This window comes from Melanerpes formicivorus, unplaced genomic scaffold, assembly GCF_026170545.1.
Source record: "Melanerpes formicivorus ecotype bairdi unplaced genomic scaffold, bMelFor1.0.p_v2 SCAF_23, whole genome shotgun sequence".
Classification (NCBI taxonomy): Eukaryota; Metazoa; Chordata; class Aves; order Piciformes; family Picidae; genus Melanerpes; species Melanerpes formicivorus.
The window spans coordinates 1,020,637-1,048,606 of NW_027142375.1; the positions used below are offsets into that span (position 1 = coordinate 1,020,637).

General features: G+C 51.1%; 1 protein-coding gene across 4 annotated transcripts; it reads right to left on the minus strand.

The window, feature by feature from the left end:
• Positions 1-405: 405 nt before the first annotated feature.
• Positions 406-27,812, minus strand: NR1D2 (nuclear receptor subfamily 1 group D member 2). 4 transcript variants are annotated; one of them, XM_068152291.1, is made up of 8 exons: positions 27,567-27,812; positions 23,885-24,145; positions 21,293-21,381; positions 20,240-20,384; positions 18,086-18,702; positions 14,071-14,256; positions 9,642-9,852; positions 406-3,592 (listed from the first exon to the last, which is right to left on the minus strand). In XM_068152291.1, the coding sequence occupies exons 1-8, from the start codon at positions 27,580-27,582 to the stop codon at positions 3,396-3,398; spliced, it is 1,722 nt and encodes a 573-aa protein (XP_068008392.1). In that variant the 5' UTR covers positions 27,583-27,812; the 3' UTR covers positions 406-3,395. The 4 variants fall into 4 exon arrangements, with proteins under 4 accessions (XP_068008392.1, XP_068008391.1, XP_068008393.1 ...); XM_068152290.1 differs by lacking the exon at positions 27,567-27,812 and having other exon boundaries at positions 23,885-24,488; XM_068152292.1 differs by lacking the exon at positions 27,567-27,812 and having other exon boundaries at positions 21,293-21,457; positions 23,885-23,982.
• Between the last annotated feature and the right edge of the window lie 158 nt (positions 27,813-27,970).

The following is a 27,970-nucleotide window of genomic DNA, read 5'->3' on the forward strand; positions in this document are numbered from 1 at the left end:
AGGAACTTCTTCACTGTGAGGGTTCCAGAGCACTGGAAGAGGCTGCCCAGAGAGGTTGTGGAGTCTCCTTCTCTGGAGCCTTTCCAGACCCATCTGGATGTGTTCCTGTGGGACCTGTGCCGGATGCTATGGTCCTGCTCTGGCAGAGGGGTTTGGACTCAATGATCTCTGGAGGTCCCTTCCAACCCCTAACATCCTGTGAGCCTGTGTGGCAGGACTGATGGATCAGTATCACAGGCAGACAGAGCTGGAGACTCATAGCCTGCATCCGTGCACCACCGCAGCCCCTGTGGCCTCACAGCAGCTGATGTTCTCGTCCATCACTTCTGCTGTGTGCAGCTCAGCATGCGGCTGCCCTCCCCTCCCGATTTCACACAGCAAACCCCAAAGAACACAGGACTGCAGTTGAGGTTGCTGATATAATGCCCATATTTAATCTTTTAAACTGAGAACAAAACATAACAAAAACAAAAACCAAACAAAATCAAGCATGAAATCAAGACTCAGAACTCCATTGAAGTCATACAGTACATCAATCGCTCAGCAGTGACCCAACCTACAGTCCTCCAGTGCCTCAAACGCAGGAAGTCTCAGCGGTTAACGAGTGTCTGACCAGTGACACGGGGAAAGAAGAGCTCACGATACACAGCTAGCACGATGAGTTTCCATTGTCTCCCAGCTAAGGTACCTCTGAGTAGTACTTTGATCAGCTATCTGTTGTTGCTGTTCAGCCAATCTGTTTGGGGCTCCTGTTTTTAACTGTCTGTTACAGAGTTGTTGTCTGGTTGGTTGTTTTTTTTCCCCTTATGTACAGGAAGAGTATTTCAAAAATGAAGTTGCACGAGTGAGAGCATCTACCTAAAGGCATACATGGTCCAGCTAACTAAAAATTGAGTAAGCAGTAATTACTGTCCTGGTTATACATTCCTAAAGGCTTAACAATACAGCTCCAAGGAACAAAAAGAAAGAACAGGAAAGAAAAGAAGAAAAAAGCCCAACACAACAAAGCAGAACACAGCTGCAGGGTGGCCACCTCTGCAAGGAGCCTCCTTCCCCCCCCAAACAACCAAGAGTTAACTGTACTTCTTTCCAGGGCTTGAAATGGGGTCTGCAAAGTCAATGTCAGCTCCTAAATAGCAACACAACACGTGACTCTGCCTTTTTCTGAAGCCTGAATGGTTCAACACATGGCTCAGTGCAGCCCTCACACAAATAACACTGCTAGGATGCAGACTGTTACGGTAAATCAGGACAATATGCCCTGCTAGCACGTTTGGATAGCAAAACTGTACGCATTGAGGGGCCAGGATCGAGTGGTACAGTAGTTCAAAGCAGGACAGCTCTGCCTGCAGCAGCTGTGGAGGAGAGGAAAGTGTGAGATCTTCTGTTCCATAGCCAAGGCTAAGCAGAATCTTCCCCAGCTCTCTCTCAAGCACCTGTCCCTCCTGCTCCTCTGCTCCTGGCCCCCTGGCCACCACTTTCTGAGGGGAAAGCCCCAGCCCAACTGTGATCAAAGCTGTGGCAAGGTAGCAAACCTGATGCTCAGGGACAGACAGAAGTCTGCTTCTTTTCCAGGGCTCCCACAGAGTGGACTAGCTGCTGTGTGAGAGCCACCGCAGCACAGCGAGGAGGAACTCTGCAGTCTGGCAGCTTTCTGGCTCCTGGCCTCCCCTACTCAGCATACATCCCAATGCAGTAACAAAGGGAGAGGTCTCCCTCTCCACACAGTAGTGTTACCAAGCACCAGAGACCAAGAGGGCTACCTCTAAGGTAAGTTACCTAAACACAAGGGTAATGGAAAATCTTCTTCCCACATCAGCCAAAGACAGACACAACTCATCAAGACAACTGCTTTGTTTCCCCTTTCTTTTCTCTCTCCTGTCTAGTGTCAGGTCCTGATACAAATGGAGAAAACCCAAGAGAGCCACTTTCATAAACGGAAAAGCAGCAGAACCTTAAGGATCTGCTTTGCAATTTGCTACTGGCATAAACAACAACAACAAAGCAAGAAGTCCTGCTTGGTTGTTTGGGTTTTGTAGTGTCCTTTTTAAGAAGAAGAAAAAAAAGAAGTCCAGCCCGTCCAGCGCACCTTCTCTGCACACACAGACAGAGGCACATGCATATGCACCGAGGGAGAGCTCCAGAAGCACAGGCATGGCGACCACGAAGCCCAGACTGCCAAGAGACGTGGGGAGCCTCACACTGCTGTTCTCAGTTCTCCTTTAGCAAGGAAGCAGCAGAATGGTGCAGTAGGAGAAATAAACAGAGAGCCACAGAACACACGTACACCCCAGCGCGACCGTGGGGACGGGGGGGGTCCCCATATTGTTGTTTGTTTTCTGATAGATGCTGTCATCCATCTGATAACTTTCAGCACAGCCAGAAAGAAACTTTTTGTAAGAGCACCTGGTGCTTCTTGTGTCAGGGCCTTAGAACCTCAGTGGCAATGGACAACCTCCCTCACCAACACCACAACCATCTCCACTTGAGATTCTCTCAGAATCCCGCCCAGCAGGTGAATCTGGCGCTGCCCCTGTGGTGGTTTTTTGGTGGTTTGTTGGTTTTTTTTCTTTTCCTTAAATTAACAAACACAGCATATTAATGCAAAGTTGATGTCTTCTAAAAATTAGAAATGCTCAGGTAATCAGCTCAGCAGTATGCAAAGTGCATCTGTTTGGTTCTTTCCATAGACCGCCTTCTCTTTGAAGTTTAAATTCCTTCACAGGTTAAAATATTGTGAAGAAATTCTATGTATACTTTCTGTATAGAACTATTTATATACATACACATATATACACACAACTCTGTACTTCAGGTAGCCATAAACACTCATTACTTCACTATTTATATTATGTACACGTGGGCATGAACACAAACTCGGTGAAGAGCTGCTGCAGGCTGGAACCCTTCTGCTGGGTTGAATGTAGTAACAACAGCGAAACCATGAGTGAGTTACCAAGAGACACAGACACACATCTAGTAGATAAGAGAAAGACCAATTAAAACAACTCTTCCATTTTCCTACTGGTGCAGGATTGCTCCCACCCCATTCCATGCACGTACACAGCTATTTCGCATTCAGTTCATGAGAGGGCAGCGGTGGTTCTTTATCCTACAGGGCAGAGCAGTCCACGTTTAACTCGGGCTCACTGCAGTCTCTTCTGCAGGAGTGCAGCACAGCTGGATCTGGGCATCTTGGAGGACTCTGAAGGCTGCGCTGCCTGGAGCTGCAAGCACCCTGCTGAAGCATTATTGCATGGCCATGGGACAGCTATCACTCCTTCACAGCCTGGGCACCCTCTCCTTCCAACAAGTGGTACAACTGTATAAATACAGACTTGAGCACAAAACAGTTCAACACCAGGCAAGTCCAAGTACAAAGGGGGGCTAAGGGTCTAGGGGTGAACTTTAAAGGCCAAGAGTTCTTCAGAGTGCATGTTGTTTAAGGAGCGCAGGTCAGGCAGCTTCAGCAGCAGCTTTGTGAAAGTGGAGGCTTCGTTGGGGTGGTTCTTCATGATTAAGGTCCTTAGTGCACGGATTAGCGTCTCCTGCAGCGCCTCCACAGAGTTGACATTTTCTATTCCAGAGCGGTCTAAAACGTGGGGGGAGGACAGAAAAAGACAAAAGCATGAGAGGGGATGATGAAAAACCCAAACAGTGACGACCAGAGCCACAAGGCAAACAGAGGCGGTCTGCAGCAAAGCCACCGCGGGAAGCACTCGCTGGGCTAACACACACAGGGAAACTAAACACCAGGCCAGAAGTTTTCAAGCCCACACACCAGAAGTCCTCCAAACATTACTTAGCATCAACTCCCTGAAGTGTTGAGCTGATGTTGAATTGAGAGTGTTCAAGCACCTGCTCTGTAACCACCTATGTCCCCAGGAAAGGTCCTCGTGAAGCGATTCTGCTGACCCTAATTGTCAATGCAGGGGGAGAGACACAGGGAAGCAAACGTTTGGAACACTCCTCAAGGCTGGACACAGAATCCTGAACTTAAACTGGAGGCTGGTGTTTGAGGAGGTGCTAAGTTTGAAGAGGGAACTTTAGCCTAGTCCCTGACTGCAAAGGCTGACAGAAAAACACAATTACCACTGGATGCAAAGCAATGTGAACGTCTACAGAATTCATTGGCTTGCCGGTGGCAGGAACAGCTCTTGCTCTTTTCATCTTCTGTCCCTTCTGCTTGCAGCTTCTCTCTCTCCTGTGGCCTTGCCAGGGGATCTGTTTTGACTACTGTGTGGGGTAATGGGAAGGAGGGAGGATGTGAACAGCCCCCCTGGAGCTCCATCCAGGGGAGTCTGACGCGTTTCTGTGTTGTTTATACATGGTCAATATCTCTGTGTTGTACATCTCCTGTATATTTTGTACACACTCACTGCATTTCCTGTTTCTAGAGTGTAGTTTGCTTGTAAATAGAGCTTCATTTGCTTCCAACCCAAAATGAGCTGGTCTGGCACTTTTCTTTTTTCTCCAAATGAGCTGGGGGGCACTTTCCACCCCCCACAGGAGGAAATCCCACACTCAGCTGCACTACAGGACTCCCAGGGACAAAATGAGTAGGAGCCTTGAGGTGCCTGGGCACTACTGCTGCCTGTGTCCACTGACCAAGTGAAAGATGCTACACCCCAAAATTCCCAACAGAGGAAGAATTCCACTGTCAAGAAAAGTGTTCAGCTTTCATCTCACCCCACGGCCACACCATGTCTTGTAACAGAGCTGTATTTAAGGACATGCCTGTTGTCTTCAGGCTGAACCTAAGAAGCTTAGAAGGATGCATTTTTAACCAAAACATCTCACCCAATAATCACACACAGAAGCTGTTTATTCCTAGCTGCAGCCTCACTGCACTACATGAGCACAGCAGGGCTCCATGTGAGCATGAGGAAGGATGTTTTGCCCTGTGAGGGTGACAGAGCCCTGGAGCAGGCTGCCCAGGGGGGTTGTGGAGTCTCCTTCTCTGGAGATATTCAAGACCTGCCTGGATGTGTTCCTGTGTGACCTGCTCTAGGTGATCCTGCCCTGGCAGGGGGGTTGGACTGGATGGGTTTTCAAGGTCCCTTCCAGCCCCTAACATTCTGTGATTGTGAGATACATACATGAGTGATGGACAGGAACAGCAATGTGCTTTGTGTGTACTTGGAGCTGGGACACAGAATGACAGCAGCTTGCTGCAGTAGCACCAAGTTAGGTGATACAGTGTGAGAAGGAAACCCTACCTTATGCTGTGAATCCAATTAGACTTCTCAGGTGAACACAGTCTAGGAAGTCCTCCTATACTATTCAGTGCAGCTCCCTACTGCTATGGGGAAAATTGCTAAACAGTCCACTTAAGAATTCATGTTGAAGCAGTTGATGTGTTTTGTTCCTTTAGAAAGACTGTTCCAGAACCTTCTGCTCTGACAATGAGGAACCTTGATGAATAGTTACAATCTGGTATTTACTGGCACATATCTCACTCTTCCATGAAGATTCTCCATTAGTTTTCATAGCTGCTCTGTAAGAGAGCATGAGGGAAAAGAGCACAGTATCACAGAACAGTAGAGGCTGGAAGGGACCTCCAGAGATTATTGAGTCCAACCCCCCTGCCAGAGCAGCATCACCCAGGGCAGGCTGCACAGGAATGCAGCCAGGTGGGGTTGGAATGTGTCCACAGAAGGAGACTCCACAACCCCTCTGGGAGCCTGCTCCAGGCCTCTGTCACCCTCACAGTGAAGAAGTTTCTCCTCAAGTTGAGCTGAAATCTTCTGTTCCAGCTTGTCCCTGGTGTTCCTTGGCTTATTGCTGTGCACCACTGAGAAGAGCCTGGCCCCCTCCACTTGACACCCACCCCTCAGATATTGATAGACATTGATCAGATCCTCTCAGTCTTCTATTCTCAAGACTCAACAGCCCCTCTGTCTTTCTTTGTTAAACTATCTATTCCACTTGCCCCTTTCTTTGCAAAGCCTTTACCTTCACAGGGATGATGACACTTGCACAGAATACATCAGATAAGGTTTCTCAAGAGCTCTGCACAGTGCCTTGGCTCTGAAGGCAGAACACAGTTGTCCTTCCTGGCTGCCTCAGCTGAAGTACTGGAGACTCCCCTCTTGATTAGCCCAAGTCTTTCTGCACATTCTAAGTATCTGTTCTAAAAGTGGATATTCATGGAGTTATGTAGAGCTGCTTCTGGCAAGTACTCTCCCTTGAGAGAGTTATGAGCATTTGCTTCCACTGGCTTTAAAAAGAAAAAGAAGAAAATGCAAACCAGCAAAAGCCTCTGCACAAGATTTTTCACCAGTGTAGCAGGGCATTTCATATTCTGGAGCTCTTATTCACAGAACTGTCAGGGCTGGAAGGGACCTCAAGGATCAGCCAGTCCCAACCCCCCTGCCATGGGCAGGGACACCTCACACTACAGCAGGTTGCTCACAGCCACATCCAGCCTGGCTGCAAACACCTCTAGGGATGAGGCTTCCACCACCTCCCTGGGCAACCTGTGCCAGGCTCTCACCACCCTCATGGGGAAGAACTTCTTCCTAACATCCAGCCTGAAGCTATCCACTTCTAGTTTTGCTCCATTCCCCCCAGCATTCTTGCAGCTCCCTTCAGATACTGGAAGGCCACAATTAGGTCTCCTTGGAGCCTTCTCCAGATTGAACAGCCCCAACTCTCTCGGTCTGTCTCTACAGCAGGGCAGCTCCAGCCCTCTGCTCATCCTTGTGGCCCTTCTCTGGACACCTTCCAGCAGCTCCAAATCCTTCTTGTAACAGGGGCTCCAGAACTGGATGCAGTGCTCCAGGTGGGGTCTCAGCAGAGCTGAGCAGAGGGGTAGAATCCCCTCCCTGGCCCTGCTGGCCACACTTCTCTTGCTGCAGCCCAGGCTCTGCTTGGCTCTCTGGGCTGCAAGTGCTCACTGCTGGCTCCTGTTGAGCTTCTCACCCACCAGCACCCCCGAGGCCTTTTCTTCAGGGCTGCTCTCCAGACAGGATTGCACAGTCATATACTCCTGTCTGATTCTGCAACAGAGATGACTCTTGATTGCTGTCTTCCTTTCAATCTTCCCTGGAGTACCAGCCTGAAAGGCCACCTTCTTCCACCTTCCATTCTTCCAGTTAGGGCACCTTTTGCCTTTGTCTGCCTCTCTACGCCATCCCCTCTGATGCTGTTCCTCAACTCTTCCTCCACTCTTCCTCCCCTAATTGAGCTTCATCTCCACCTTATGGGAAATGACTCCTGGGCTCACACTCCTCCTTGAAGAGCATTGAGCAGATGATCTGTCTTTCAAAATCTGTTAAACCAAGAGGTGTCCTCTTCTCCTGGCAAGCTGCAAGCATACTTCCCAGGAGCTCTGCTGGGGACACTCCTGTTCTTGGGTCCCTGCTCAGGTGTGACTCTTGCTCACTCACTTGTACAAGGAACAACTGCAGCTTTTGGGTCCATATGCAAGCTACAAAATGAGGTTGATGTGAAAACTGTTGGGCTTGCAGTGATCATCAAGGTTACTATTGGGAGTATGCCTGCAACATGGTGCAAATGAAACTGTGTGCCCAAATGCTAATGTACCTTACAAAATCCTAGAACTGCTTTCTGAAGAAGTCCAGGAAGGCTGTGATCAGGCTGCAGATCAGATCCCAAGGTGGCTAAGATAGGCAGCAGTAAGGTCCAAAGCTCTATGAGCTGAAAAGTCCTCAGTGGCTGCAGAAGGCTGAAAACCAGACACCTCCTCCTTTTGTCCTGTTGCACAGCTCTGGCATTATGTGCTGCACATCTTACACACCAGTCCTAAGCTAAGTCCTGCTGGCAGCTAGCAACAACATGAAGCAGAGCTTAGAAGGCTGGAGGGGTCCAGCCCTGTGCTAGATGCACACTTCACAGAGCACACAACCCCTTACAGGTGGTACAGAGATTGTGATGTTCTATGGCCCAGCAGCTAAGCAAGTAAGAAGAGTGGCTGCAGCCCAGCTGTGGCACTGCCCAGGGACAGGAGAGGTTCTCAGTCCTGATCTTAAAATTTGCCTCCAGTTTTCATCAATTTAGTTTTGGAAAGAGAAAAAAAACAGAGAGCACTGTGGAAAAGCAACTAACCTCTCTGCTCCCTGAGTATCTTTAGCAGCAGACTACAGTGCCCTGTTTTCCTTGCACTGCCATTCATTCCCGCTGTTGAAACTTGGCAGCTCTGTGCCACCCTCTGCTCATTACCACCACTTACAAACTGGAGAGGCTACAGCTGCCCTGTGCTGTGCTACTCCATTTCAGTTAGGCCATGCACAAAGCTGCTAGCCTGAACCATCCTACCCTGTTTACAGAGGCTTCCTGTACCTACAGCACCAGGCCTGGGGTGCTGCTCCCCATTAAGATGTGGAGTCTAAGCCACTGATGGGGCAGAGGTGCACTTGCTCAAGAGGTGAGTGGCCCCTCAGTGCTGGCTGGTAAAGTGTGCACTGCTAGCACGCCTGCTGGCTACCTCCAGAGCTCCTCACCCAGCAAGCAGGGATTCTGCATCTTGGACATGCAGAGCTAATGTGCCTAATTGGAGGCTTTGGATAATACTACAGAAGTAGGTGCTTAATCTTTCTTGGAATCCGGGCCAGAGCGTCCTGCATGTCCAAGGACTGAACGACGACAGAAGTCTGGCGAAGATGTCAGTGGATCGGCAGACCTTTAGCCCTGAGAGCTCACAGTGCAGATGAGCAGGGCTTGCTGGCTGACACAGGCAGAGATCAAACCCTTGGATTAAGATTTCAGTAAGATACATGCAACAGACCTCAGTGACAAAGCTTGCAGCAAAAATACCACCTCAGCCCAAGGCTTAAGCTCTGCAAGTCAGGTGGAATTTCACTGAGGCTGTCCTGTGAACCTTAGATCTGAGCCAAACAATTTGCATCCAGCTCTGGGCTCCCCAGTTCAGGAGGGACAGGGATCTGCTGGAGAGAGTCCAAGGGAGGGCTACAAGGATGCTGAAGGGACTGGAGCACTGCCTGCTGAGGAGAGGCTGAGAGCCCTGGGGCTGTTCAGTCTGGAGAGGAGAAGGCTGAGAGGGGATTTAATCAATGTCTATCAATCTCTGAGGGCTGGGGGTCAAGAGGGAGGGGAGAGGCTCTGCTCAGCTGCACCCTGGGATAGGATAAGGGGCAATGGATAGAAACTCCAGCACAGGAGGTTCCACCTCAACATGAGGAGGAACTTCTTGACTGTGAGGGTCCCAGAGCACTGGAAGAAGCTGCCCAGAGAGGTTGTGGAGTCTCCTTCTCTGGAGACTTGCCAGACCCTTTGGATATGTTCCTGTGGGACCTGTACTTGATTCTATGGTCCTGCTCTGGCAGTGGGGTTGTACTCCATGATCTCTGGAGGTCCCTTCCAACCCCTAAGATCTTGTGAGCCTGTGAGCAGTATCTACATGGCCACCAGGCAGCTCTGGGATGTACTTTTTGCATCCCATAGAAAGTAGCAGCAGAACACCAGCCCACTGTCCCGTTTCTCCAAAGGGCAGCAGGAGAGAGAGCAGTCATGCAACAGAGTAAGTCCCAGACTGCTAGTAGCTTAAAAGCTACTACATGACACTTAGAACTGAAAATACAGTGCAGACATTCTGCAGATCTTGTACTGGAAAGCCCCACCGAACCTGGCAGGGGCTCAAGCTAACTTTCTCTCCTTACCAGCAGACACCAGGACCACCGCTGTGAACAGACTCATTTCCTCCTCGCTGAGCTGCAGGGCGTTCAGTTTCTCGCTGAACTCAAACATGGAGTTGAGCAGGTCCCCGGCTCCCATGGAGTGCAGGTCATCCACGCTGTACTTCTTCCCACTCAGGAAGGTGACGGTGCGCTCCTTGGCGTCAAACAGGGAGGCAAACCGCACCATCAGGACCTGGGGAAAGAGGAAAGGGCAGCAAGAGCAGATGAGTACAGGAGGGGCTGCAGCCCAAGGGACATGAAATCCAGCCTTTCAACAGCGATCGAGCTGCCTCATGAAGTGCCTGCAAGCGGTGCCTGCAGAAACTGTCGGCATGCTACCGAGCCGCTAGAGACCAGTGCAAGCTCTGGCTCAGCACTCAGAGCACAGGATGTCAGGGCTTGGAAGGGACCCCCAGAGATCATCGAGTCCAAACCCCCTGCCAGAGCAGGGCCAGAGAATCCAGCACAGGTCACACAGGAAGGCATCCAGATGGGGCTGGAAAGTCTCCAGAGGAGGAGACTCCACAACCTCTCTGGGGAACAAGTGAAACAAATCAGCAGGTAGGGGAAGAGGCTACAGCACAGGAGAGGGAGGAAAATGAACAACTAAGCCATTCATAAATATGCCAGCAGGACAGCTTCTACAAGCCACCCAACAGCCAAAGGCATACAGAGCACCAAAGGCAATGCTTTATTGGCCACACTTAGGAGGAGCAGAACAATGGTACTGAACGAGATTCCAGCCTAGCACAAACTGCAGGAGCTCCACTGAAACAACACTGATTTACACCATCTGATGACCTGGCCCACCAGGCACTCCCAGGACAATACCAGGCTGCCTTGCTGTACCCACAGGAACATTAATGAGCTCTGGTAGACAGGAGTCACATGTACCCCTTCAAATGGCATAGGAACAGGGCCTCTAATAGCACCTAGGCTGTAGCTGCACTTGGGAATGTCCCTTTGGTGTTACCACCTGGGCTGTAGCAGCTGACAGTGCTGAAATATCCCTTGTGGCATCTCAGTCAGTTGTTTCCCTCTGGAGTGCCTTGTAAAGTTTCATCTGCTCATGCTCAACAACTCTATTTATGTTGTCAAGGTTTAGGTTGCATAGAACAGCCTTCCTACTTAGAGAAAAAGAACCATCCTGGTGCAAGGAAGAGCTGCTGAGACTGTGGTATAGAATCACTGAATGGTTCAGGGACTGGAAGGGACCTCCAAAGGGCATCCAGTCTGACCTCCCCACAGCCAGCAGGGACATCCTGTTAGTTCCTGTGAATTCTCTCCACCTTATTACAGGCATGAGGTGCTTCAGGGTGTTGGAACAAGAATCTGCAGGTGTGGTGCTTCAGGATATGATTTAGTAGTCATGGTAGTTGGGTTATGGTTGGACTCAGTGCTCTTAAAGGTCTTTTCCAACCTTCATGATTGTATGATTCTATCCCCAACTAGGTCAGGTTGTCCAGGGCCTCCTCCAGCCTCACCCTGAGTATCTCCAGGGAAGGAGCCTCAACCACCTCCCTGGGCAACCTGTGCCAGTGTTCCACCACCCTCATAGTGCAGAACTTGTTCCTAACATCCAATCTAAATCTGCTCTTCACTCATTTCAAACCATTTAACTCTACAGATTCAAAGAATGGTTTGGGTTGGAAGGGACCTTGAAGATCACCCAGTTCCAAACATCTTGCCTTGGGCAGGGACACCTTCTGCTACCCCAAGTTGCTCAAGGCTTCATCCAACCTGACCTTGAACACTTCCAGAGAGGGGGCATCCATCACCTCCCTGGGCAACCTGCTCCAGTATCTCACCACCCTCACTGTAAAGAGTTTCTTCCTAGTCTCTAGTCTAAAATCTACCTCTCCTCAAGCTTAAAGCTATTCCCTTGTGTCCTATCACTACAAGCCCTTGTAAAAGTCCCTTCACAGCTTTCTTACAGGTGCCCTTCAGGTACTGGAAGGCTGCTCTAAGGTCTCCCCAGAGCCTTTCTCCTTTCTCCAGCTGAATAGTCCCAACTCTGCCATCCTGTCCCCACAGGGGAGGTTCTCCAGCCCTCTGATCATCTTTGTGGCCCTTCTCTGGACCCACTGCAGCAGCTCCATGTCGCCCTTGTGCTGGGGGCAGCAGAACTGGGTGCTGTACTCCAGGTGGGGTGTCAGGCAGACTCTTAATTGTGCATGTTGAGGGTAAGCCTGACTGACCCTATCAGCTGACCACAGCAATTCAAGCACAGAAAAGCCTCCACACAGGCAAGTGCTTGCTTGCTTCCCCAGCACCTGCAGCCACACCACCAAGCCTGTGAGTCTATGCAGAAAGTGAGTGGATACAAGGGGCTTGCTAGCTCTAACATCAACCATACCTGGAGTGGGGGTTTGTGGAGGTGGGAGAGGACCTGTTCAAACCCAGCTGAGTTCCTTATTTCATGCTCACTCCCATTTGTGAGGTGGCTCTCATACAAGGCCTTGCAAATGCCACCACACACACTGAGCTCCCCAGTGCTCCCAGTTCCAAGAGGGCTTTGGAGCTTAAGTGCATCTGAGTACCTGTAGCTCTGCAGCCTCTGCACCAGCACTGTCAGTGTGCATCTCCTCACCCTCACAGGCACAAGCACTCCTCGAGGATGAGGTGCTGGCCAGCACAATGCCAGCACTGCTGTACACTGCTGCCCAAGGGAGCCCAGCAGGCTCAGAGGCAGTACTTTTACTGAGGCTCCTCTATTAACATGCAGATGTTTGGATGTCCTAGTTTAGTTACCCAGCAGACAGAAATGACCTTGCATGCAGCTTGAGGCTTTCAAGATGCTTTTGCCTCCATGGCAATGGTAGCTTTAATCCTGTCTCCCCCCCCCCCCCCCCCCCCCGCTCTCTGCAGCGTTATTTTTGGGTTGTTTGGTTGCTGGTTTTTTCATGTTGCTAAGATGTCACACAGGCCTTTCACTACAGGCACCAGCTCACTCAGAAGAAATCATTCATGTTTCTTACAAATAAGTTAATAGGGATAAGCATGGAGCCATACATTATTATTATTAATCCCCCTGGATATGCAAACCTCATCAGCAGTGCTTGTAAGTGGCAAAACAGCACATGAATGAGGCTTGAGTAACGCCTGAGGTGAAGAAAGGCCAAGACAAACCACTTGCTAAACATGAAAGTTTGGCTTTACATTACAGCAACAGCTCAAGCCTGGCTTTTCCCACTTTCCTCGAGGGCACTGCACAGTATACCACTGTGCAGGGTAAAGCACCAGCATTTCTGTGCCATCTCAACAGCAGCATGAAGAGGCTGTAGCTGAAGAAGCAAAAACAGCTTCCAGGAGGTGTAGGTGAGTACTGAAAGCTCAAGTCTAGCAGCAAAGATAACACACAACAAAGCAGAAAGTGCAAAGCAACTGGCGGTGCCCAGGCACCAAGATTTCCAACACAACCTGTACCCAACCCAGCAGTTACCCACTCTAGAAGTGGGCTGCACAAGTGCAGACAAAAGACCCAAGACATTACATGAGAAACATCTTCAGTTCAGGCAAACGTGGAACCCAGCATTCTTCTTTGCAAGAGTCAATGTAAGCAAGAGCCAAAGCATGTCCACCCTGCCCTTCCCACAGCAGCACAGCTTGGGAGTTCAGCTCCTCTCTGCCCTCAACTTGCCAATTTCACATCTGGATACTTGTAAAATGTGCATGGTCACCAACAGACACAAGAGCCTGGAGGGGCAACTAAACCTTATGCAAAGGTCACCAACTATACAGCAGCCCTGAGCTCCTTTCCCAAGTGAACAGCACTCATTCAGGTGTGTGGCAATGGGTGAAAGCACCCACAAGGCCCTGGTGGGATGAGTCCAGAGTTAGACTGCAGCTGGTACTCTGCAGCAGTACAGTTAGTTACCAGTGCTACTGCTCTGGAGATGGAGGCTTCACTAACCCCAAGTGGCCACCAACAGCTCGTGGTGACTGGTCAGGAGCGATGCTCTGGCTTTGGCACAGAGCAGAGTGGCAGAAGGAAGGACAGAAAGAGCAATAAACACATCCCACTACAAAGCTGGTAAGTCAAGAGAGAGCTTTCCAAGCTACCCACCCTTCCAAATGCAGTCTGCTTCTCTCCAAGCCAAGCAGAGATAGCTATCAAAGTAACCACTGCTATACAAAGCCCAGAAACTCCTCATTACTCACTTATTGATGCCCAGGGAGGAGGAAGGTGTAAAAGGGCTGAGCCCTTTTGGACTGCTCGGAAGAGGGACAGCTCAGCAGGGTATGGCAGAAGGGAAGCCATGGACATCAGCTTAAGGGAAGCTCAGAGCCAGCATCCACAAACAAGCTGCTTTTGCTTGCTGTAGCCCAGATCTATTCTTTCTTTTGTTCTTAAGGGAGTCAGACTGACACACAGCTTGCCATGGCAGCACAGCACACACAGTGGTCTCACCTCAAAGGTCCCAGCCTTGAGAAGATTAACCTGGTCATGCTGAGAGAGATCTCGGAACCCCGGGATGCGCTTGGCAAACTCCACCACTTCCTTCACTGCAGGGGTAAAACTCAGGGAAAACTCTTCCCAAACTTCATGGCCAGACTTGTTTGGGTCCACGTGGGGAGTCTTACTCATGGGGCAGACCTGGTGTTTACAAAACACACAGAGAAAACAACTCTTAAGGCTGCAGTTCCAAATCACTGGCACGGAATTGAAGCGAGTAGGTTCGCTCTTCAAGAAAATTCTGCAATCACAATACACAGAGGGAAAAAAAAGTATCAGCATTCCTCAGTCAGCTCCCAAGGTAACTGGATTTCTTCCCCTCCCTTTAAAACACACAATAATCCTCCCCCCATGGCAGCCCATTAACAGCCTGTTTCTAGATCTGCTGACTTTGGAAATGCCAACACTGTCTCCAGTGAAAGGTGTGAGAGAACCCAGGTTGCACCACGCTCCCCTGATGTCACTCACACCTGGCTCTGGATTTCTTTTACTTGTATTACCCTTGTAATCTTGCAATTAGCCATGGTTTTGCAACCAATCAGTTGTAATCTCAGTTGCTACTACGTTCATTCTCCTACACCTTCCTTGTTTTGCAGGCAGCTGAAGTGATTCAGTCCAGCAGACAAAGGCCTCAGCAGCAGAACAAGGAACCGAGCCTCGATTTCCCAAGTCACAGGTTGACACCCTCATTACCAGAGCAGCCATCCTCTCCCATGGGTTTGCACTGACTTGTGTCACTGCATTTTGCTCAGTCACAATGACAAAATCCTCTTTTCTTCACAGAGACATAGGGTAAGGGGGTTTTTGTAGGGAAGTGTAAATCCATTACAATGAAATCCAGCAGACAGCAAGTTCTGCATGGGACAGCAATGTGCCCTTGTGGCCAAGAGTGCCAATGGGATCCTGGGGTGCAACAAGAAAAGTGTGGCCAGCAGGGCTAGGGAAGTTCTCTCCACCTCTACTCTGCTCTGCTGAGACGACACCTGCAATATTTTGTCCAGTTTTGGGCTCCCCAGTTCAAGAAAGACAGAGACCTGCTGGAGAGAGTCCAAGGGAGAGCCACAAGGATGATTAGGGGACTTGAGCATCTCCCCTTAGTCTGGAGAAGAGAAGGCTGAGAGGGATCTGATCAATGTCTATCAATAGCTGAGGGGTGGGTGTCAAGTGGAGGGGGCCAAGCTCTTCTCAGTGGTGCACAGCAATAAGCCAAGGAACACCAGGGACAAGCTGGAACAGAGAAGGTTTCAGCTCAACATGAGGAGAAACTTCTTTCCAGTGAGGGTGACAGGCCTGGAGCAGGCTGCCCAGAGAGGTTGTGGAGTCTCCTTCTCTGGAGACTTTCCAACCCCACCTGGCTGCATTCCTGTGCAGCCTGCCCTGGGTGGTGCTGCTCTGGCAGGGGTCTTGAACCCAATGATGTAAAACCCAACTGGATACACTGAGCTACCTTCAGTTCTGCTTCCTGAGAGTTACATCTTTTAATGAAGTTCAGACCTTTCAATATGCATTTCACCTGTCATGCTCAAGGAGGAGAGTTCCTGAAGTGCTGTATGCTAACCAGTGTATGTAACCCTACACAGTGTCAGCAGAGCAAAGAGCAGCACAGGCTAGCAACTCCTCAGAGCTATGTCACTTTTGCAGGGAACCTTGAATTTGACTTCCTGGTTCAGCATCATTTGTGTGTGTGAGGATGACACCTAAACCCAAACAATCTGCTGTAGGGTAGAGAAGCAGCTTTCCCATGAGCTCAGAATCGCGACATGTTGGCAAAAGGGAAGGTAGAGGCATACAACCACAAGCAGGGCAGCCACTAACCACTGCTCTGTCATCAGGACCCTAGCAGTTCACACAGGTATTTATTGTTAACAGTACTGCCTGAGAAAAAGCAACCTGCTTCAGCACTCAGAGCAGAGCTGGGCACAAAAAATGCCTCAACATGTCATCCTACAACCATTTACCTCAACTCCCAGGCACTCAGTCCCAAGGAGAAATTGCCACATTCCCCTCCCTGTGCATTCTGTATGAGATCCTTTGACAGACTTCTGCCCAGGAGTCACAGAACCCTAGCCTGTCTCAAGGTGGAAAGGATTCATAAGGATCAAGTCCAATTACCTGCTCCTTAAAGGACTACCTAAAACTAAGCTGTCTGACTAAGAACATCATCCAGGTGCTCCTTGAACTCTGGCAGGCTTCCCTAGGAAAGCAGCTCTCAGCTTGCTCAGTCACCAGCTCTCTTTAGAGGACTCTGTTTGGCTCGTGGAGGATACAGAGCAGAAAAAATCCCAAACCCTGAACATCTTTCCCCATGTTGCTTCAGAGCCTAATTACATTCCCTTACTGTTACTGACTCATTTTGGTCAGGTCCTGCTCTCATTGAGCTCTCTGGAAAAACCCTCATCCATGTCAGGAGCCAGGAGAGAAAGGGACTGAAGCACTCTGTTGGATTTGGTTTTGTTTCCTGTGTTAAAGCTCCCTGCAGCCGCTCTGCACAGGACAAACCGCCCGGGCAGCACCGCTACCTGCCTGCCCATGCTGCCAGGTTTAACCTCTGCTGCTTAGCAGTGCCAAGAAAGCTGCTGCACTGACTCCACAGACTTTCCCTGTAAGGAAGAGAGGTTGGAAATTATTATTTGGCAGGGGGTAGTGCCTGGCATCTGCAGTTAGTGTTGGAGCCTGCTAGAGATAGCGTGGTTCACGTGTGCTGGAGCCGCAGAAGAAAAGAAACCAAAACCAACAGGAAAAAAACAACCAGCAAAGAGACAACCAACAAAACCTGGGAATCCAGCAATAAAATGAACAGCCCTCATTGTATGGAGGCTCTCAGGGGCCTTGAAAACCTGTGAAGAATCCTTAAAAACTAGGAAGAAGGCAAACACCAGTAGCTCAAGTACTTTAGAAAGGTCAGGGGCTCACGCTTCTTGACAGGAGAGCAGGATGAGAACAAGGATGCTGTGTTCTCTCATCCCAGGCAATTCCAGTGATAAAGAGAAGGCCAAACTATTCTAAGGGTCCTACAGAACTGGTACAAGGCATGCAGGAGGGCCTTGTTAAGGGGGAAAAACCAAACAACCATGCAAACAAAAATGCCAACTCAAAATGCATAGGCAAGGAAATAGGAAATGCTTCCAAAAACGCTCTAGCAAAGTAGCAAAGTCATCCAAGACACCCAGGAGGGTGCTCAGAGCCTCACTTGTGTAAGCACTACAGACAAGATCCTGAATTTCTCCCAAGTGGTTTAGCTGTGCATCTTCCTTCTGCCTCTGTTCATATTTGAAGGTGTTCTACAGCAGAAGGATGCACAGCCTGTGGGTCCCACAGAGCCTGATTGTACACTGCTTGGAACAGGAACAGCCTCTCCCTACTGAAACACCACAACCACCACCACTCCCTAACCCCCCTGCCTCACCCACCCACCCAGCAACAGAGATTTTAGAACACACTGGCAAGACATGCAGACAGACTGGCTTAAAACCCTAGCCCTGAGATGTCACCCCAGAAACTGGAAAGGAATGTTTAAGGAAAACACAGTGTATCTGACTGCAGATTACCTTGCAGGGGAGTCTCCAAGAGGATCTACTCAAGGGAATTTATAAACTCCTAACAGAATCACAGAAACATTCAGGTTGGAAAAGACCCTCAGGATCACCAAGTCCAACTGAGAAGCCTACTCTGCAAGGTTCACCCTTCCATTTTTAAGTCAAGCCAGTTACAAACTCCCTGCCCTTTAACACTAGTCTACTTCCAGTCTGCTTAAAAATGGGCCAGGCAACCCCATCACTTGGCTGGGACCTTCCATGCAGTCTGAGCCATTATTCTCCTTCATCACAGTCTGTGCTATCAAACTAGTGCCACTGAAGCTCCAGCAGTTGTGCCCACTCTGTGCAGCTCCACTGTCTACAGAGGCACTCTGGATCACACCCATTGCTAAACCTTCCACGCAAGCCAATCAAAACAATCAATATCAATGTACCAGATGCATTCTTCCTCCGGTGCTGCAAGAGTAAGCGGTGCTCTTGCTTGGAGAAAAGCCATCTTCTGGGATCCTGTCACACAGCTGCTGAGTGTAAGCACTGGTGAAGTTCATGCAGTGGCCATTTGTGAAGCACACGGCGTGCCCACTTGGGTAATGCATTGCACTTCTCCCTTTGTACTGTCCCCCAAGGTGCTGCTCGCTCTCCGGGTACTGAGGGCCACCCAGCCCACTAACACAGTGCTCGCTGCTCAGGATGTACTGCTCGCTGCTCTTGGACATCCTCTCCCCACTCTGGGCCTGCATCAGCTCTGCTGTGGTCTGGGACTGCTCTTGGTTGTACATGAAAGTGTCCTTGTGGGCCCGCGTGACCACGCCGATCACTTCTTCCTTAGCCATGTCAGCACCAGGATGGGGAGAAGGGCTTTTGATGGCTTCCTGCTCTTGTTTTGGCTTGGAGGAAAGGTCTTCTTGAGGAGCCTGATCCTGATGTTCTGACAAGGCCTCGCTGGGCAAGTGGCCGCTGAACTGCCCGTTCATCATGGTCTTCATGGCACTCTGCATCTCAATCAGCATCCTCTGCTTCTCGCGCTTGGGGATACGGCCAAACCGAACAGCTGTCCGGGGGAGAAACAAACGTGGGGAGAAAAAAGCCCAACAGTCAGTCCCGAAAGCGTCAGCAGCAGATGCAGACATCAAACCACACACACACAAGGCACCCAAGCAATAACCTTGCCTTTGACAGGAAGAGTTTAGTACAGCCTCGGGGGTATTGCAACTGAAGTCAAGGAGCTCCTGGGCAGAGGAGAGGCATGACTTGTATGCTGCTGCTCCCACACAAAGGGAAGGCAGGGCCAAATCTAAGCCTTTTCCCCTCTTGCCACAGACCTGGCCAAGGACTATGAACAGTTATGTTAGTTAGTTAAGCGTCAGGCTTTAAGACTGGATCAATTAAATCAGTACAACTCTGGGAGCTGATAATTAGCTGAATTTAAACAGTTCATACTCTATCTGAATCTAAGTCCTACAAGACAGCTCCTGGAGGACCAATACGTAACTTGCCAAAATGGTTACAGAGAATCAATGCTGAAGGAAGCTTACCTTGGCCAATCTCCCCTATAACTTTGCCTTTAAAAAGGACGTTTTCTGCTGGCAAGGGGATGGGCATCATTGTGGCTGCAGCCTTTGTGGCCCTGTCCTGAGGAATCTACAGCTGCCTTTCCCACCCTGTGCAACCACAGCTTCACAAGGGCTGCTGATCAGTTTCGAGTGATGTAACCCTGCTCCTGCAGCAGTCCATCATTAACGCAGCTAAACGTCTCTCATTAAAACAGGTGCGACCTCCTGCGCAAACGACCGCCTAGGGGATGAAATAACTCCTATGCACAACAAGAACTCCCAGCAACTATTTGAAGTGAGTTTTAGCACCCCACCCACTAAATTATGAGCAGCCCAGGATCCTTAAGTTCTTGTGAAATAAACAGAGAAAATTAAAAAGTGAAACAGAAGGAAACAGTTCTGGCTCCCGGCAGCACGCTGCAGCAGACTGGTGAACGAGGATTTCAACAGCGCCTCTCTCAGGAGCTGCCAGAGAAGGCTATCCAGCTGTGTTGAGACACAGGCCAACAATGCACTTTCCTTCTTGCCCTCCTCCCCCCTCCACGAGGAAGAAAAAGAGAAAAGGAAAGGGGGACAGACAGATGCTTGCCTAATGCACCTGAGCAGAACTCCTCAGCTCCACAGGGACTAGCCCAATGCTGTAAGCTGGGACAGAATTCTCTTTCTTTGAAAAAGCAACAGCAACAACACAAAACAAAACTGAGAAAGAGAACTCAAGTCTTGTTCGGTGCCAGGCAAGACACAGCTATAAATATTCACTTATTAAAGCAAAGCTGAGACTCTCACAGCCATGCCCCTAACAGACCACTGCAGCACATCACAACGCATCAGCCCCTGGAGAGGGGAGCTCTGCGGCCAGCACAACGTTACCACTTCAGGAGATCCACAGAACTGGTCCAGCTGATCTAAATGCTCTTGGACAGGAAACCTGTCCCTGTCAACACAGCTGGCTGCATTTTCTGCCACTAAGAGCCTGAGCAATTGGTCTTGAGGCGGGCAGCAGGCTCCCTCACAGTGCCCCGCAGAGGAACGTACCATCTCTTGACATCCCAACAGACAGGCATTTTTTGAACCGACACTGCTGGCATCTGTTCCTGTTCATCCTCATTATAGAGCAGTTGTTGTTCTTCAAGCACTTTTTGTATTGGATGTTTTGCTGAATGCTTCTTCTGAAAAACCCCTGTGGACAAGCAAACAAAACCCCCGTAACTGTTAGTACGGCACAGGCCGTATCCTCCTGCCAAGATTCACCTCTCCCCGAGCACAGCAAACCACATCAGCTGCTTCAGTGCCATCAGACCCAAGTGATTTTATAGAACTTGCTGCTCCTCAAGGTTTACTTCCCCTTTGTGTGTGGTCTGTGTAGAACACAAAGGTAACTGCAGTGTATGCTCCCTGCACAGTCAGGGCCTAACAGTAAACTACCTCCAGCCCTCTAAAACTGCACTGACAGTTTGTATGACAAGCCCTCAGCCTCCTATGACACCAAGTGCAAACATGAAAGTCAAAATCAGATCTCTTGACTTCAGTCTCCACATTCGGGCGACAGAAGCATCCTGCTGCACTCTGTGACCTTCAAAGGTGGTTCCTTCACAGAACCCTTAAGCTGATAAACTCCTTCACAGAACAGAGTTTGCAGTGTTACAGCATCACAAAACAGATCTCCTGACGTACGAAGGGCTAAGCACCCAGGCCTGGCTTTCCCCAAGGTAAAGAACGGCTCCTCCAAAAGCTGTTGTGTCTGTGTCCCAGCCCAGGTGACAACTCACACCCACTGCCTCTTAATGCAATTAACAGTCACGTGTCTTGCGTGACACGGTCGTTACTATCTCTGCCTCCGTTTCTTCCTCTCCATCATGCACTCCCGGTCAGGCAGAACTGGACAAGGAGCAAGAACAGAAAGTACTGCAGCGTGGAAAATGCTGTGTATTGTCAAGTGGTTTGCCTTTTCCTGTCATTTGCACACTGAAATGTCTCAGATTTAGCAGAAAAGCACAGCGGTGCCTTTTCAGAAGTATCATTTCTCTAACCCCTTGGGGATCACTTGAGCATTTAAGCAGCAGAAACAGGAGTAGAAATACAGCTCACCTTGCAGCCCTCACAAGCATGAACACCATAATGAAATCCTGAAGCAACATCTCCACAGACTTTGCAAAGAAGAACCATGCCATTAAACTCTGGAATCAGAACAGAAAAGTCGAGGGTATAGAAAACAAATGACAACAGCAGGAACACGATTCCGGCTTTTAAAACCTGGACTCAAAGCAAAATGTGACAGGTCAGTTAAACACACAAAAACCCCAAACAACCCAACCCAAAGCAACACAAAACCAAACACCAACAAAATCAAACCACAAACAAGCAAAAACCCAGCACAGGAACAGACAGGAAGAATGCACAAAGCCTCTACCAGTTTGGAACACACTAGTGGCAGCAGTGGTGGGGTGAGATGAGCCAGCCATGAAGCACCCAGCAGAGCAGGGAGGGAGCACATATTCACTGGCCTTTCACTGACAGCAGTGCTGCACCCACTGCAGGGAAAAAGCCTGCCTACATTTACACACCTTTAAAAGGACCAGTTACTTAACTAGGCCACCAAAGCTCAGGCTCAATCTGTGTTTCCAGCAGGACAAGCAAGCCCATATAAAGGCTAAAGTATTCCAAGCAAGAGAATAAACCTCTGTTAAATTAAAATAGGAATATTAAATTGTTGCAGCCACTGCTCTGAGGGCAGCTGCTGACCCTGTGGAGAGTGCAGGATTCCTCAGCTGACCAATTCCTTAGCTGCCTAGAGCAAAACAATCACATTCCAGGTGTGCCAGGAACCACAGCCTCACCTTGGCACCCTTGGGTTGGGACATGCTGCAGAAGCCACCTCCTGGACATCCTGGCACCTCTCACTGGGAAAAGATTTTAGCTTAGAGATGTGGTTGGGGTTTACTGCTGAAGGGATTGCTAACAGGGTACAGAAACAGCCACTCTGAGCAAGGGTTACTGGGGTTAGGAACAGGCTGGGGGGGTTAGGGCTGCTAGGGACTTCTGCTTCTGTTAGTTAGCTGCTTCTGGCACAGGGCTCTGGTGCAGGGATGCTGCTAGGGATATGCTGAGGACTTCTGTTAGCTGCTTCGTCTGCTAAGGGCTTCCAGGACTTCTGCTGTTAAGGACACTCAGACTCTGCAATGCAAGGGATTCGACAATGCAGCAATGAAGGACTTCTGGGAGGACTTCTGAGATTCTCCTCTGCATGTCTGGAATCTCACTGCTATATGGCAGCAGGGTCCCTGCCCTCATTTGTCACTCAATGGCCCCCAAAGCAGGAGAACAACATTAAATGACACATTCAGGACACTTCAAGACTGGTAACTCAGCCACATCTACACACATACAGACTACTCACAGCCAAGGTGGCACATTTACACGCTCAGACTTAAAATACCTCTCAGCCTTGCAGCTCTGCTCCTGGGGTTTTCTGTTTGTTTGTTTTTACATGTTTTCCCCTCCCATTCTATTTCAGCTTGTCAATTACATTTTTTTTTACACACTAAAGTGTTGGTTCCACTGAAGCCAATGGAAACTTTACCAGTGACTTCAGCAACCACAAAGTTACCTTACCAGTGAGCAACGCAGAGAGCTGGAAGCATCCCCACAGAACTGTATGCTACCCCCAAAAAAATGAATTCACTTGACATTTGGGTTTCATTTGTAAGGAGGAACCAAAACCTTTTTCTTTAAGGTTTTGAAAAGGAACCAAGCCACAGCTCTTCCCAGGAACTCAGGGTAGGAAGACTTAAAAAAAAACACATAGAAGAGTATTTTTAAGGTGGAACTGTAGATGCTCATTCTACCCCTCCAGCAATTCAAAATGATCAAACAAGTCTGGCAACAGAAGAATTCAGTCTTTGTAGAATCAATAAGGTTGGAAAAGACCTCAGAGATCATCAAGTCCAACCTGTCCTAAATACTAAATTCCAGCTGTTTGCCGAAATATTCGTTGCAGTACTCAGTTTGATTCCTACCCTTCCAAAACTGTTCAGATACAGCTCTTTAGCACTGATCTTCCCTCATGACCAAACCAAGTGTAAGGCAAACAGCTGGAACTATGTTATTAAATGCATTTGAAAGGGCAACCCTTTAGTTTTGTCTTAGGAGTAGTACTTTGGTTTTTACATCCACAAATTAATGCTTGGACTGTAAAAGGTAGAAGTCCCAGCTACAGCTATGTAAATATAATGGTTTGGTTATTTGTTCATGTCTCCAAAGAATTTTGAGTTGAGAGGAGGCGAAGGGGCAGGAGAGGGAACATGAAGAAACAAACCAGATTTTCAAGACAGATCTACAAAGACTTCTGAAGGCCATTTCTGATTGCTGTTACCTTCACTTCATTGCATCTTTTTAAACCAAGTGGTTTGATTGTTAATAGCAGCTTTCAGCAGCGAAAATCTGAAGTGAAGCCGGCCTGTATTTATGGACTCTGAAGTTAGCAGCAATGGGACACCCACCCATGAGAGCATTTGTATGGCAATACCTTGTGTATTACTGTGCATACAATGCCAAAAAGAGAGCAGTGGAGGCTTTGCTACACGCCTTCACAGCAAGCCACATGGAGGACCTGGTGGTAATATATGGGGTTGTAATGTGTAAGGAGAAAATGGTGGCTTCAGGAACTGGCACCAAACATACTTGTGACTCCATTATGGCTTTTTGTTAAACCAGCAACACCTGACTGGTTTGTTTTAATAGTCTCCTCCAGACCGTCGCTCTTGGTTGCCCCATCGCAGCCCTTGCTGTTCCGGCCGCTGCAGCTGCTTTCCGAGGAGGAGCTGTTCGGAGAGGATGGCACAGGCGAAGAGGACGACTGAAAACCGCTGTCTGAGCTCTCACTGTGACATGAGGCTGGGCTAGATGCCGAGCTGGAAGAGCTGATGTAAGCTATCACACCCCCTAAGGCAAGAAAAAAAGGCAGCATGTAGTGACATAACAAGCAGACATGCACCACTGCCATGTGAGCCACACCATGACCCAGCACCACCAGACCCAGCCATCACGTGTTCCTGGGCACACAGCTTTCCCTCCCTCCTTCCCTCCCTCCAGCTTGCTTCTCTCCGTTTGTTTTCAACAGCTGACCTCCCAACCTGCCCCATACCCTTCTCCCATCCTATCAGCCTCCTTGGATCCAAGTTGAGATGAAATGGCAGAATCAAAAGAGAGCGCCACACGCCAAGGTGCTGCAGGATGGGGCAGCAGGGAGGGGGTACAGGGCAGCCTAAGGAGGGCCTCCCTGCACACCCTCTGAGCAGAGCTCGTCCTGAACCACATAGCAAAGACAGAATCTCGCAGCGCTGTGGAGCCAGAATGCAAACAAGCTAGGGTAGGGACAGAAATAGGGCAGAGAGAAAGACTTCATGCGGGCTGTGTGCCAAAGACACAGAAAGGAAGGGCTGAGAGGTGCTCACCATGCACAAGGGAAGGTGGCAAGGGAAAGAAACAGCACTACAGCTTGGGTAGTCTGCTGAATGCCATTTCTCCAACTGCAAGTCTTCGTAATGTTTCCAGCAGCAGCTAAAAACTCTGACTGCCAGTCTGCTATTGCAAAAACAGCCTCTGTCCTGCCCTGTCTGGCAATCTGATACTCTTGAGAATCCCCCAGATGAAACAGCTTTTTGTCCTCCAGCAGACCTGGGAGCAGCTCTGGCTTTTCACAGGCTCCTCTTCTTGCTTGTAAGCAAGATAAATTGTGTTTTCACTGCATTTGAGTTTGTCTGCAATGCTTAGCATTTCAAAACCCAACCTGAAAACATTTGGTGTTTCACACAAGAATTTCAACAGCGTAAGCCACACGAATGTTTAAGTAAACTCCCCTCAGCATCTGCTGGTTTATGCCTGCACAGCTCTGTAAAGCCTCTTCACAGAGGATTCAGGACAGTGCAGCAAGGAACCCCACACACCAGTAAGAACTCAAAACTCCAAAACAGCCCTGGCCGTGGCTTCCACTGGAGCAAAAAGCATGAGTGTCAGTAGAGTCTTTGACCAACTGAGTTGGCATGGCAGGTCAGGGCTGCAGCCCCTTACCTCAGCCATCACCTCCTCACGCCTAGCAGGCAGCAGGGTTATACAACCCTGGAGACAGCCAGAAATTCTGACTTACACATTTTCATTGCTTTGACCAGCCACAACGGCCCTCCCAGCATTCCTGCAGCACCTTTACTGCCCCATTTCCATCACAGGAACCACCACTGACACTCTTCAAGAAGGTCCAGCAGAGCAGTCCCCAGCAGAACAGCCAGAGAGCAGGGGTCAGGCCAAGCCTCCACGCACCACACGTGCGCCACACACCAACTGCTGCTCACGTTCCTGGGCACCAGCGCCTCTGGGCCCCCCCACCGCAGGGGCTGCTCCTGCACAGATTTCCTGGTAAATCCTCCACGTAGCACAGCATGCGCTGAGGATCAGGATTTTGGAGCAAGGAGGATTGCAAGGGGAACACGGGTCCAGCAATGGCATGAGGGGAAAGCCAGCCCAACACCCGTGCTAGAGCAAAACCAGCACCCATCTGCCACGGGTCCTGCTCTCCCCTGGCGCCACACGTGCCTCGGCCAGGTGCCAGGTCAAAGCTCACAGTCCTCCTGGGCCAAGGGAGGCACCAAGTTTCTCGGCAGGCGCCATCCTTATCTGCAGTGGGCAGAGCAGGGCACAAAAACATGTTCCCTGCAAGGAACTCCACGTTTCTCCACACTGCCACCTTGCCCGGTTATCTTTAAACCCTGCCCCATAAAAAGTGATGCTCTTTTCCCTCAAGGGTAACACCAATGTCAGAAGGGAGCACAGAAACACTCTGCCTAGAGGGTTTCACTCCTTGTCTTTCAAAAGCCTGAGGAGCCCCAGGTAGTTGGGCTGCTCCCGTACCTCAAGAGAGCTTGGCAATCTCGTCTGTGCCACAGTCAGACCCCTAATATTTTTGTGGCTTTAGAAGTTACATTTCCCTATGAACCCTATTTTTGTTTGATAAGCAGTGTGAAACGGCATCTCCCACACAGCACAAGAGCAGAGAGGTGGCGATCACTGTGCATGCAGCCACAGGCACCCCGGTGCCCGGCAGAGAGGGACACCGCTGCTCGGTCTTAAGAGTGGAGGGACCTTGGTCCACGAACCCGGCGGAGGGTGGTAAGCCAGGTCACTTTGGGAACGCCGAGCCGCACAGCTGCACGTCAGGCAGGAAGCTTCGAGGAGCCCCGGCCCTTCGGGTGCCCCCCGGCCCTTCGGGTGCCCCCCGGCCCCTCGGGTGCCCCCCGGCAGGGACACACAACGCAAGGAGCAAGCATTTCATTTACACGTATATTTGGGAAGTTGTAACGACGCAGAGGCGGGGAAGCCGCGGCCGCCTGATTACGTTATTGACCGTCCCACCCGGACCCGAGAAGGCAGCTGCAGCAGGGGGTGCCCTGGCCGGCACTCCCGACACCCTTCGTCACCCTCCTTGACAAAGAGGAAGAGCCGCGAGCGGCAGAGCGGCTGCCCTGCCCTGCCCTGCCGAGCCCCTGCGCTCCGCACCACGCGGCGGGACCGGAGCAGCCGGGCTCCCCGCCATCAGGCGGAGCTGGTGCTGCAAAGGCCCTGCCCTGCCCCCGACCATCCCCTCCCGATTACACAACACCGCCCCCGCGCACCGGGCCGGTCCACGTGCGGGGCGCGCGGGCAGCAGCACCGCCGCCGCCGCACACGGCCGTGCGCGTGCGGTCCCCTCGCCCCCGCGCGTCCTCCGCCGGCCTCGCTCCGCGGCACCGCGCGTCCTCCGCCGGCCCCCCTCGCTCGCCCCATATAGCGACGGCGGCCTCCCGCTAACCCCCGCCCCGCCAGAGCGGCGACCTCCCGGGGGGAGGCGGGCCCTTGCGCCGCGGGGGCGGAGCCGCCGGCGCCGCAGCGGCGCGGCCCCACGTGTCCCCGGCGCGCCCCTCCGCCGCCGCCCCGAATGTAGGTCACCAAAACAGCGGCCGCCCGCCCGCCTCACGTGTCCGCGCCGCCAGCCGCCCCGCGCCGCCGCCCCGGCACTATTATGCAATGCGCGCGTCACGGCCCCACACGGCCAATGAGCGGGCACGCCGCGCGGAACGTAAACAGAGCGCGCACATGGCTTGCCCGGCGGGTCCATGTGAGGCAGCGCGCCGCCGTCACGGCCACTAGCGGAGCCGGGGCCCGGCAGCGCCGCCGCCCGCCGCGCTCCCCTGCTCCGCGCCGCTCTGGACAGCCCCTGCTTGTAACCCCCGCACCAGCCCGGCTCGCTGCGGCGGCCTTCCAAAGCCCCCACTCCCCACCTACACCCCCCAACCCCCCCGACCCGGCCCGTGGCGGCCGCCCGGCCGCTTACCCGCGCTGACTTCCATGGCGGTCTCCTGCCGCAGGGTCGGTGGCGGGGCCACGCTAGGCTCCACCGGGCCCGGCACGGTTGGGCACGGCTCCGCTCGGTCGCTGTCTCCCCAGCTCTGGTCTCCGCCGCAGCGCTACATGTAACCAGCGGGCGGAAGAGAGGAAGGCGACCGCGCTGTCGCCTGTCAGAGCAGCGGCTAAGTCCCCACCGCGGCGCCCTCCCCTTTACAACAAAAGCAGAGTGCGGCACCGCCGGCCACCCGCCCCGCCCCGGCCCGCCCCGCCGGCCCGCCCCGCCCCCGACCGCCCCCGACCGCCCCCCTCACCCAGTGACACACTTTCCGCGCCGCCCGGGCTGCGGGCGGCAGCGCTCACGTGCGGCGGGCGCGTGCGGGCGGCGGGGGC